General features: G+C 33.8%; 1 protein-coding gene across 1 annotated transcript in view; it reads right to left on the reverse strand.

Moving 5' to 3' along the window:
- Positions 1-13,752, reverse strand: part of ADAMTS19 (ADAM metallopeptidase with thrombospondin type 1 motif 19) — a 245,365-nt gene that overhangs the window by 128,599 nt on the left and 103,014 nt on the right. Inside the window, exon 8 of the mRNA XM_080804588.1 lies at positions 4,671-4,776. Coding sequence (XP_080660714.1) covers positions 4,671-4,776 — 106 coding nt within the window. The remainder of the gene's footprint in view (positions 1-4,670; positions 4,777-13,752) is intronic.

Consider the following 13,752-nt stretch of genomic DNA (forward strand, 5'->3'; position numbering starts at 1 on the left):
TACATTAAGAGAATTAGAGAAATCTTAAAAATATATTTGATGAAAAAAGGATGCTCTTAGCATCAAAAGAACTCCTAAAAAATTAATCTCTATTAGCTTTAGTTTCCTCATCTGTAAAAAGACGATAATCACAAAAGATAGCTACACCTTTTTATGAAATTGTATTATAGAGGAATACACAGCCTTTAGTACAATGCCTTCTAATAAAAGAAGACATTATTTTTTTTATTAGGAATGTTTTAGCAATCTAATGTAAATATATCTTAAGACTTAAAAAATACTGTACAATTATGCAGCAAAAAGTTAAGTCTGCAATTTTGGGTGGTCCAAAACCTGCACATAGGTCTAGATTTTGCCCAGCTCCTGGGAGGTAATCTGTAAGCTTTTGGAATATCTTTTGTGATAAGAATGTCTTTTTTTACCTGGGGGCCCTAGGACAAACCTGATAGCTTATACTAATGATATGATCTCGGCGTAGGGCTTGGCCAGTTTGATTTCTGGAGGGGATGGAGAACGAAGGTCTGCCTTGTCTGTGGTCAGTTGTGCCTCCATGACCAACATTACCATCTACTATAAACCCTGGATACCAAAGCTCAGGTTAGTTTCTTGGGTCAGCCATACTTTGTATGTGTGTTTCACAAATCATTGCTTAGAGAATTACCTCACAGTTTGTTCTGCACCACTCCACTGGGAGAAGACAACTTTAAGTTTGTGCCATATATCTCCTGGACTCAGCCCCATATGCCTGTTCCTTTGCAGATTTTAATCTATATCCTTTTACTGTAATAAACTCTCATTTGAGTAAAATGGCTTTAATGAGTTTTGTGAATCCTGCTAATGAATTAGGGAACCTGAGGGTGGTCTTGGGGACACCCCCAAACACAGTAATCTAACTACAATTTATACATCAGTAATAAAGTATGGCTTGAAATCAAGGTAAAACTTCTTACTTTAATAAATTATTGTTTATAAAGATCATACAAAATATATAAAATATAGTGCATATGTGTATACATGCGCACTCAAAAAACTCCATCATATTCATGAACAATTTCCTAAGGTAATATTTATAAAGTTTTTAAAAATAAAGTTTTAGCCTCTATCACAGTAAATTAATGTTCATGAATATCAATACATTTAATACCAATAAAAACATTCTACTGTTGAAAATTTTGGTTTTAAGAAAAAAGTCACACCCCCTTAACCTATTGTTTAGAAAGGAAAATAATTTTAAAAAAGAATCATAAACATTGGTATAAATCATTTATTTCCTCTTTCTTGCTATGGATACTAATCTATACTTTTGTATATTATTACATAGAAATTTTTTTATTTGGCAATTTCCCAAAGGAAAATTTGATACATTTTTACATTTAAGATTCTTTTGAAATAGTAAAATATGTTTTTTTTTTCCTCTTCAATTACTCAAATTCTCACCCTTAAGCCTCGGTTTTATTACTTGGTGGCCCTTACTGACTTCCAGCCATATGTGGAGTTTCTCTGGGAAATTCTAGAAACCAAATTCAAAGTATAAACACATAAAGTATAAAAACATAAACACACTCATCCCAAATCAATTTAGAAACATTTCATGTGTGACTATAAAGGCATTCTTTAATTGACAAGTTTAAGTGGACTCATTCTGCCATTCTTAAAATTGTGGTTCGCATAATTTTATGATCCATTTTCTGTGTAAGGAAATAACTGGAAAAAGTTACAACCTCTCCCAAAAAACAAAAGAAAGAAATTCGAAAAGACAAAAAATAAGAACTTAACTGATTCACTTACATAGTTAACTTAATTATATCCCTAAGTAAAAGATCTCTGTTGATTTGCACATGTGAGCACATAGGATCCATAGATATAATTATCTAATATTTGTGAACACTGTGTATTTGAGAGGTTATGTGAATATGAATTGCTTTTTATTTCTTGTTACATTTTTCTCTCACTGTGCTTCATATCTTATACTGGATGATGATATATAATTAATACAGACGACCTCTCTCCTATCTGTTCCTTTGTATGTACTTTGTTAAAGACACAGTTATTCTGTTAGTGTATCCCACTTTCTACTTTGAGAAAAACAGTAGCCTCTACGTTTAAGACAAACATTGCTTACAAGGAAGGAGGATTTTTAAAAAAGTAACTAAGTAGTTCAACATATATCACATGTCCTGGTCTTAATCCATCAAGCATTACCCTACCTTTGGCACATTTCTATTGATTTTGGGTACAGCTCTATAAAAGTCAAATAAAATAATATTTTACTACCATTTTAGCCATTCCAACCTGAGTTCCTGGTCATAAACCAATGTTTCTACTACATAAAGCTCAAGTGGCCTTCCTTAAACTATATCATTTAGTTTTTTAAGTAGTTGGAGGTTCTTGACCAAGCCTTTGCATGTTAATAAATCAACTTGCATTGTAGCTGGTTCTTTTAATTTGTGTTTTTCCTACATTTTTAGAATACATCAGAGATTAAAGAAATTTACTTTACATGTACTAAAGTAAAGTAAGATTGCTTCATAAAGTGAAACTTCTACTATTCAGCTTACTTGTCTGTTTCATAAAAAAATACTAAAGATTGCTTGTATACCATGCTTGTTAATGCATAGCTAAAGAGTGAAAATTATATTATTAGAAAACTAGCATTTAACTTTTAAAAATTGTGCTTAGGATGAATTTGCACTTGTGGTCTTAAAATTTTTCAATATTCACTTTTACTAAACATTGTTTAGAATAAAGATTATTTTCAGTATGTTTTATTCAAATAAGGCTCTTGGTTTTCCTTAATATGATGAAACTGGAATATCTTTAAATGATGAAAATTACATTGGAATTAAGAGTCTAAATCCTATCATTCCTGGAGTACAACACTGATCCATTATTGCAGGACATACTTTCCCTCAAGGATGATGATCTTAAAGTGTTATTTATCTTTCTGTTGTTGTTTCTTTTTTGAATAACAAATAAACACTTTGTATTCTAGAACACTCCAGACTGACCCCTGAAAGCCTGCATGGGAGAAAATGAAGTATATTTACACCTTTAAAAACAGTGACATCAAAAACCAGCCACTGTTGAAAATGTCTTATTTCTTAGAGTAGGTTATGAGCACATGGTCATACTCAATTTCTGAGAACTCATTGAGCTGTATAATTCTAACTTGATCATTTTTCTAGACTTCAGTTTACTTGAATAAAAAGCTTTTTTTTTTTTTTTTAAATCAAACACTGTTATGTCGTATATAAACCTTCTTGTGAACTTTCTTATACCAACCCAACTCCATGGCTCAATTTACTCACTTGTCTCCAGAGTCCAAGCTTATACTGAAAATGGAGTGACCTGGGTCTACAACATTACAATATTACAGAGCTGCAGCCTCTGATGAGCTGGGAAAGATGGGCCCAGTCTAAAGGGTACAGACGCTGCTCAGCTCCAAGAAATGGCTGCCATATGGGACTGAGGGTCTAATGTTGCCAGGTCTGGAAATTTGAATTTTTATGTCAAATTTATACTTTTTAATGTTGGCAACTGATTCCAATTTTTAAACTCTACCAGCCAAACTAAATATGTTTTTGACCAAAGAGGCCTCCATAAAGATCACCTCCCTGAGTAGGACCTCACTAAATCTGAGTCCAATTAAAATACTTTTCATATGTACTGCTGATAGTGCTAGCATGCAGGGAAGGACACAGTCAAAATTCAGTCCGACTCTACACAACTTCTACTATAATACACTGGCTGTAAATATGTGCCTGTTCTTACATAATCTGAATCCCAGACCAACCTCATAACACAGGTATTATCCCCGTTTTACTAATGAGGGATCAAAGGCCCAAAGATAGCAGACAACTTACTATAAAAATAGAGAAGAGTATGACTTCAGTTATATGGCCCGAGTTTAAATCCTTCCTCCAACACTTACTATTTTCATACTTTGGGAGGGCAAAGTAACTTCTCCATACTTCAGTTTTCTCCCCTGTAAGATGGGTATTCTAATAACCATACTTCTTCCCCCAAATGTTCTGAGGATATACAAAGCACTTAGAAATGTCTTGGCACATAGTACTACATAAATGTTGCTATTACTAATTATGATTACTATTAACATTATCTGTAAAATGAGATCCTTGCTTTTTGAGTTTTAAATGAACCAAACTATGTAAAGTACTTAGAATTGTTCCTGAGACACACTGTTCATTACATATTAACTGTGTGATCAGATGAAGTTTCTTTCAAATACATTAGTCCAAACCATGGAGATTTATTCCTTTACTCTGTATCGGGTAATAACAAACATGCTATTATAGGTTGGAAGTATTTTTATTTGTACTAAGTGTTTTCTTTGGACATTTGAATAATAAATACCTCTGTAGGGTCATAATTACTGCCATGTTTATATCATTTGGAAATGTGTAGTGAAATGAATCATGTGCCATGTAATGAATGTCTTAAAGTGAATGCTAATAATGTAGTAAGATTTCGTATCAGGAATGGTTACAGTATTCAGAAGACACTTTAAATTTAGATGATATTCACCATCTTTTTTTCCCTAGTTTTAAAAAACGCTAACCCTCCCAAACACATAAGATATGAATGTAGTTCAATAACTCAAATTACAAAGTTATATGCAAATATGTGGCATAGCCAGAATTTTTACTTACTTGTGACCCATTTCATGAGCAATTGTAAATGCAAGATTCAGGCCATTGTCTTCAGCAATAATACATTTTCTCTTTTCACTACACATTCCACTCAAATAAGCTATACCTAGAAAACATACACATGAATTATCATATGTCAGATTCAAATGCAAATATTTATGCTATGCATCAGTAGAAGAAATGAAAAATGATGTTTTTTCTATTCAAATGATGTCAGTATTAAACTATAACATCTAGCCCTTACAAATGGAATTTTAAAGGAAATTGTGTATGTATGAGTTGCTCAATAAATTCTTAATATTATTTTCAAATTCATATTTCAGATTAAATCATTTGATCAACTGTCCAACTCTTAGCAAGTGTGCTCTAAGAATGTATTTTATAAATACCACTTTTCACTGTCACATAAGATAATTGAATGGACACAACTTTGACAATGTAAGTAAAAAAGCAATGATTGAGTTAAATACTTTTCAATTCTTGTAAAGAACCTAGTTTCAGAGAAATACCCTGAAGCAAAATAAACTACATACATATGGCATTCTCGAACTTAAATTCATATTTTGAGTTAATAAAATTTTGAAATTTTATTTTCTAAAATACCATTTTAATTAATATGACATAAGAACTACCTGTGATATATGGAATATTGAAAAATATTTCCTTGGAACATTTTTTGACTAATAAGAAGGTCTAACTGCAGAGTATATGATAATGAAATACTATCTAAGACAACAATTTCCATAAGATATTTGATCGTTTGGTTTTAATCAGTGGTAAGAAAATATAAAATGATTGATATTCCTTAGTCAAAGATTTATGAACTATATTACTAATTAAGATACCTCCCTGAGTAAATATCATTTAACACCTTCCAAGTGTAAGTTTTAATGCATTTCCAAAATATTAGGTGCGGTGTGGGTCAAAGGTAGATGGGAGTTAGCATTTTTTGAAAAAGAAACAAAAGTTTAGAATACTGAGAGAAATGGGAAGGAGAGCTGATTAAGTACTAGGGGAATACTTAATGTTCATGGGTCAAAAAACAGATGATTCAGCCAAGGATGTTGAGCATGAACATGGACTAGTACTAGTATGTCCAAGTAAGTGATATCCAACCCAAAGGCTGAAACAGAGAAGAAAAATATTTGGATTAAATTTGGGCTGATGGGGCTCCTGGGTGGCTCAGTGGGTTAAAGCCTCTGCCTTCAGCTCACGTCATGATCCCAGGGTTCTAGGATCGAGCCCCGCTTCGGGCTCTCTGCTCGGCGGGGAGCCTGCTTCCTCCTTTCTCTCTGCCTGCGTCTCTGCCTACTTGTGATCTCTGTCTGCCAAATGAATAAATAAAATCTTTAAAAAAATAATAAAAAAGTAAATTTGGGCTGAGATTTTGTAGATGAGGTATAAAGGAAGAATCAAAGGACATAAGAGTTGACAGCAAATTTGAGAGTGAAAGAAGGGACAGAAATTATAGGGTTGGGTAAGTGAAAAAGTAAAGTCAAATATTTGGAGAATACAAAGCAGTTGTCTGGAGAATGGAGTCATCAGTGAAAAAAAAAAAGAGCAGATACTCTCTGAAAAGGTACCGGAGACTGTGATAAGAGACTGGGGATAGAGACATAAGATTTCAGAGATGAAGTTGCATAGTATGATTCAGTATTGCCAGGAGAGCAGAGAAAGGTAGACGTCACCCAGATTGAGGTCAAAGAACTATTAAGTAGTTTTGGTTGGACTGATTATATGAATGTGAAATTGCATCTGATCTCAATGAACTCAGGAAGGGGGGAAAGATAACCAACATCCATGTGAAATATGGGCAAGAATCAAGGAGAACAATCCATCACAGAGACAGTTAAGATGGTAAAGCTGAAGAGCTTCTGCTCCAAATGAAGAGTTTTTATTTGAGGATGAGAGTTTGACTTAGAAGCAGTAGCAGGAAGCAAGAGGAATGCAAGAGGTATAGAACTTTGATATTTGCCTTGTAACATAGGGGAAGAGAAAGAATGAACAGTAATCTCTTTGGGGGCCCTAGATTCCTCACTGGGCTATGGGAAATCAATGACTACGGTGTAGTCATGAAAAGAAATTTGCTGATAAAAATTATAATTTATAATATAAAAGACATATTTTATACCATAAAATATAAATTTATATACAATAAAATATAATTTAGAAATGAGTATATTTTGGCATAGAGGTATGATTACACCTAAGTATTAAAAAATCCATACCATCACATTTTCATAGAACAGAAAGACTACATAAAAATGGGGGCACGTGGCTGGTTCAGTCAGTGGAGAATGTGACTGTACCTCAGAGTTGTGAGTGCAAGCCCCACCTTGGACATATAGCTGACTTAAAACAAAAGACTGTATAATTACGATGATTTTCTCTTTAAGATTTTTTTTTTAATTGTTTGACAGAAGAGAGAGACAGTGAGAGGGAACACAAGCACGGGAAGTGGGAGAGGGAGAAGCAGGCTTCCCACTGAGCAGGGAGCCCCAAGCAGGGCTCGATCCCAGGACGCGGGATCATGATCTGAGCCAAAGGCAAACGCTCAACGACAGAGCCACCCAGGCAGCTATGACTGCCTGCCACCCAGGCACCTCAATGACAATAATTTTCTAATAGCAATTGTATAATGTGGAGAGATAATAAGTAACTTTTCTTCCTCCTTTCCAATTTTCCAAATCCATTTAAGTGTTTACAATACTTTTATGATGAGAATATTAAAGACATAAATATGACGTTCATGTCTATGAAATTTAAGAAGTAATTAACAGATTCTCTTATAGACCAGGAAGCAATTTAACAAACATAATGACCCTCTCCTTCCCATTCTTGTTTTCTTATGTGTAAACTCAGAGTCTTCAACTGAGGCTCTGATAAATTTGAATTTCATTGTCTTACATTTGGCACACCAGGGAGATTTTCTTTAACTTGAAAGTTATGGAGAATAATTGTAACCATGACTAATTTAAATGACTTGCATTATTCTGTTTAAAAGCCTATGCTTTTCAGTTCCTTTCAGAAACTCACATGTTTCTTATTATATGAAAGGGTACAATTCAGGAGGGGAAAGGATCTAACACAGCTGTTATTTAAAGATAGATATAATACAGACTCTTTTTAAAACATTCTTTTAATATTAAAGGTTCTACAATCAAAAAGGACACCAAAAAACCCTCTAATTTCCACCTAAAGATGAATCAAGTCGTGTATGAGGCATCAACAGAATCTCCAGGTGAAAACAAAGCATACTATCCTAGAATGTAATTTGATACCTCTTCAAGATAATCATAGACCCCTAAAACCCCACAGGAAGCATGTTATAATAATGAATGAATCAGGATATCGGTTTTTATGTGATCAGGTGGGTGTATCCTAATAAAATAAAATCGTCCGGCCTCAACACTGTTGCCTTTAAGCACTAACTACACTACCCAACTTCAAAATCTTGTTTCTCCTTGCACAAAATCCTGCACTGTCCTAGGTAAGATGTTTGTCCTAGGATTGTATCCTGGGAGGAAAGTTATTTATTTAAGAGTCATATTATTGCTCGAAGCCTAATGGAACAAATAATGTAAGAAGTGACAAGTACGAAAGGTACAAAGATGAACATGTACTGAGCATGCCTTCAGGAGCGTGAGCCACACCAACTCACAGGTTTAAATGTGATCATTTAAACCTAAAGATGTACATAAGATATTATGGGAGACTATAAAGAAATACCAAATAGGGAAAAATTAAAGTAGAAAAGGCTTTTAAGGAGAGAAACAGCTTGGTGGTATCACCGAGTGGGGAGAGGTGGGCACTGAGCAGGGAAAAGGCTAAGCAGATAGTGATAAAAGTTGCTATTCTTCACAGAAGGGTAGCGTATGTTCTTTAAATGTGCATGCCATGTAGTACATCTCTGCATCAGTATGCATTTAATGTATCCTCAATAAGGAGTGTATGAAATGAATGGCATAGATGGAATTCCTTGAAACAAGACCAATATAAAATGTAACTTAACGTGGGGCCTTAACTAAAAATGTAATTTTGAAGAATCAAAATGTATTTCGTCCATGAATTAGAAATTTTTTTTAGAATGACTTAATGATGGTGCCCAAGTAATATGAAAACCATTTATATGATTATATTCAAATCAGCCTTTGAACATGTTTTAAAATAACTTGTCTTACTAGCTCGCTAATTATCTGCTTCTATTCCATTAAAAGAGAAGATGATGATCCAGGAGTATAAAAGTACAATTATGTAAGTTATGAGGTTAATATCAGTAGAGTTATAAATGTATTTTAAAAAACAGTCTTTCAGATTCTCTTAAATGTTTAATCCATAACATTCTTCACAGTACAGTTTCTAAGAATACTAAGAAAAAAGTGACTTCTAACAACAAGAAATAGAATATCAGTTTAATAAAAACTATAGTAAATCTCTGTGGTCAAAAAGGTGGAATATTTCATAGGCAGTAAAACGTTGTTTATGTGTTCCCACAACATGGTGGTCAGAGTTCTTTTGTGAAAAACACATACAGATGCCAAATAAAATCTAACTACAAAGTTTTAGTGTGTAGCTAAATTTCGAGAAAGAAAGATTCCCAAGTACAAGAATAAAGCTTAAAATTTTTCAAATTTGGAGTGATAATATCATGAGTTAATGTTGTTAGAGTCTGGGTATCAGAAAAGACACAAGTCCCATTAAATAATGGGTGTGGTTTCAAAATGTCTGCAGGAAGAGAAATTAAGGAGTAAGGAACTGAAATCCATCGACAAATCAGAAAGCCTGAAATTGCTATTAATGTGTGAACATTACCTCAAAAATCCATATGCAGGAGATCAACGAGGAACCCTGGCTCAAAACAAGTTCGAGGTATGCCAGAAAAGCTCCACTAATAAACCCAAACCACCAGCATGCACAGATATGAAACCATAGGAATATGAAACCATAAATACAATGTACAAATTGATCATACAACTTGGGGATCATACAAGGATGGGAAAAAGCTTTGTCAGTTCAGTGAAAACAAATGAAGGAGCACTATGATCAGACACTATCATCTCAGCAAGCATAAAATCCCCACAGGAAAAAAAAAACTCTACCGAAGATGAGCTCACAAATAAAAATGACAATCCAAGTGAAGAAATGGCCCACTGTAAGAAGGTGGCCACTGATAGAAAAACTAGAGAGAAAATGATGACAAAATAAAGACATTTTTAATATAAAGATGGGGAGCTTGAGATCTATATTTACTGGGTTCCAGCAACCCAAACGAATCTTTTTGTAAATCAGAGAAAGTAACCCTTTTCCATGATACTTTAAATCAAAGTACTGGTGTAAAGAAACGTTATATTTCTTCAAACAGAAGGAAAAATTCCAGACTAAAACATGAAAATAAGGAGGAAGAAATAATGGACACCAGAAAGGGTAAATGTGTGAGTAACTATAAATTAATACTGAATACCTGAAACACCAATTTTAATGTCTTCCAAACTTTAAAATAGAGAGAACTGAAGTAAAGCAATACGTAGTTCAAGTAGAGTTCTACCAATAATCAGTGGTAAAATGATACGTGTCATAATATACAAGGTAATTGCAAAACAACAGTAAAATAATATATAACTAATAATTACAATTACATAGGTTGAAAACGTAATACAAATATTAGATTTACCTGTTTTTAAAGGCAGGAAAGGAAGAGAATAAAAGAAACATGACCTAAAGGCAAATGGAAAACAAATATAGAAAGACAGCATTTCACACCAAGAATTTCATGAATTAAAAAAGATTCTGCCATGAGAACTGTGACTGTCAAATTGAATGGATATTTAAACTCTCTAAGGTGAGAGAAGTGTGAATTAACTTGACTGATAATCATTTTCAATGCATAGGTATGTTAAAACATCATTGTCTACCTTACACTTATACATCTTTTATCTGTCAACTTTGTCTTGATAACGTTGGAATGAATGAATGAAAAATAAAGAGTATGCTAAAGCCAAACTAAGATTTTAAGACTGAATTAAAAAAAATCAAAACCCTAACTGTATTGTGCTTATAAGAGATACAGTTTAAGTATAAGAACATAAACAAATTAGAAGTAAAAGAATAGAAAATGGTATAATATGCAAGCATCAACTAAATAGAGAATGGGTGACAACATAAATATTACAAATATACAAAATTAGACAAATTGAATTTAAGTCACAAGCATCTAGAGAGATAAAGAAGGATTTTTTCATAATGAAAGGTTTATTCCAACAAGAAGATGTACAATTCTATATCTCTATTTACTCAATAACTAAGCCTCAAAATATAATAGAAAAAAATGAACCAAATTAAGAGAGAAAAAGAAATCCACAGTTAAGCTGGGAGACTTAGCAACTCTCTTAATAGCTGATAAAACAACGATTAAAAATCTTCACTCGAGACATGAGACCTGAACAAAGTATTAGCAAATCTGTCTTAATTGATGTAATAAAACATCACATCCAACTATAAAATTCATTCCTTTTAAGTGGATATGGTACATTTATAATACTTGACCATATACTGGGTAGCAAAAAAATCTCCACAAATTTCAAAAGTGGAAATAATCCAAAGTATGTTCATTGGCCACAATTGAAATAATTTGGAATTCAAGAACTAAAAAGGTAACCAGAAAAACCCAAACTGCCTAGACATAAGATGATACACTTCTAAAGAGTCCACAAGTGAAAGGAATTATAATCAAAATTAGAAAATACGTTAAACACAGTTATTGGGGAAAAAAAAGAACACAAAAAATGTGTAGGCTGAAATGACAGTGCTCAGGGAAATTTGTATTATATATTACAAAAAAATCAAAGAGACTGAAAATCCTTTCAGGAGCTGGGAAAAGAGAGCATCAAAGCTTAAGAAAAGAGAGGGAAAGAAATAATAAAGAGCAAAACCAATGAACTATAAAACAAACGTTTAAAAAAATTGACAAAACTGGTAATTCCCTAGCAAACCAATCAAAAATTACAAGAAAAAAAAAAAAAGAGAGAGAGAGACAAATACAAGTTACCAACATCAACAAAGTAAAAGGAAATGTCTCTATAATCCTAAAGACATTAAGGTAATATATATAAACGTATGCAATAAACCTTACAATTTGCCAAAGCTGTCAAAAGAAGTAGTACAAAATTTAGAATTTTCTATCATAATCCCATTTATTCATTCTATTCCAGCTTCATAGCTACATTTGGCTCCCCCCCCCACCTTTTCTTTTCTCTTTTCTTGTCATTTCCATCTGAAGACCTCTTCACGGGCATTTCCCTATGGAACATTCCCTCCTAACATCTCCTTCTCCAGATCTTCTTGATCACCAAATTTAAATTAAAAATACCCTTCTCCCCACCCTGGAACTCCCAGGTTACCTCTTACTTACACCCACTACTTTTTTTCCTGAGGGGTTTATCTTTTAATGTACCAGTTAATTTAATTATTTGGATACTGGCCAGTAGATATTGATCATTCTCTCAATTAGAATGTAAGCACTACAAGGAAAGTACTGAGAAGCCAATTTGTTCATTCCCAGCGTGTAGAACTGTATAGTACAATAACACTACACATTGTATAGTACTATGATAATATATTTCAAGGTGTATTAACATGCATTTCTTCTTTTCCCACACAGGTCAATTGCTTCTTGGACTGTGGGCTAAGATCAAGTATTATATTTCCACCCAGGTCATGCCTTCTTAGTCTTCTACAGGATTTGCTCTGAGGGCAGGTGGGAAGGGATAGAATTAGAAGGAAGGTAGCCTTTGAAACTCTGGAGGATAGCACATTGGGAAACTCCAGGCTGATATCGGATGACTCAAGTAGGGAATTAATGAAAACACTAGGTGAGTAGGTGGAAAGAAGGGCTGTCATGTTTGACCCTACTTTGTCTTTTGTTGCCAGGAAGGCAAGAGAAGTGGGCAGTTTAACTTTGGGGGACCCACAGATGACATGACTGAGATCTGGCAGCATCTTTAGGAGCATTAAGAACTGGACAGGTAGGAACTGGGGAGGGTGGGAAGACAAAGAGAGTGGTGGAAAGAGCTGAACAGAAGTTACAGTGCTCTGACCAAACCAACATTCTTGAGTTGAACCCACCAAATACATTTGGAGTCCAAGTCCAGCATATAGACAAAGGAATGCACTGCAAAGATGTAGATACCAAAAATCTCAGAGGGAAGTGAAAGCACTGTGATTTCTGATCTACAGCCCAGCTATGGAAAGGATAAAGGGGAGGTGAGGAGAACTATCAGGAAGAGCCTAGTGTTAGCTAAAACCAAACCAAAACAAGGTAAATGAATAAAGTCATTTAAACTAGAAGAAAAATTAACATCAATTGACAAGTTTAAGTTTTCACTGTCCCTATGTCAAGGGACATAGGGAGTTGTGAGGAAAGATTTAACACACTGTAGGAAGCTAGATGCAGCATTTTCTTTTCCTAATCTTTGATCTTATAATGTGTATCGTGACAAAATTAACTACAGGTGAGAATGTACATGTTTAAAAAAGTGTTCACATGTTTCTAATTGGTTGCTAAAGGTAAATTAAACAGTGAATAATCACTCATTTTATTTTATTATCTTAAGGTGTGATTGGAGGTATCTAAAATCAGTGAAAAGTATTGGACTAGACAGCATATGGGTACCATGTCAAATTCTTTGGCAAGCTTCTATATGGAATATTAATATAATGCAGGAAAAAGAAGGTGAAAGATGGTTTAAGTGAGTGTTCATAATATATAGTGAAAGTAAGTGAGTCCAGAGGGGGAGCGGTATACAGGGTAGGCGGAGGTGGCCAATTCCTAAATTCTGCTCTTTTGAGAGCTGGAGAGACTATCATGGTAACAGACAAGTTCCAAAAAAGATTTATTCCTTGCTTTTCTGGTTTTCACATGTCCTTTATCTTTATAATAAACTTTCCCACCAAGCAGACCCACCTCCTTCCTACACTACAATGAAAAGGACTGCTTTTTTTTTTGTATGAAAGGAAGAAAAATTAGGAAAATTTATGTCTGCAGGCTAGTTTTGTGCTCCTGTTATTGTATTCGAGATTTATTCTT

The sequence above is a fragment of the Martes martes genome, assembly GCF_963455335.1.
Source record: "Martes martes genome assembly, chromosome: 5".
Classification (NCBI taxonomy): Eukaryota; Metazoa; Chordata; class Mammalia; order Carnivora; family Mustelidae; genus Martes; species Martes martes.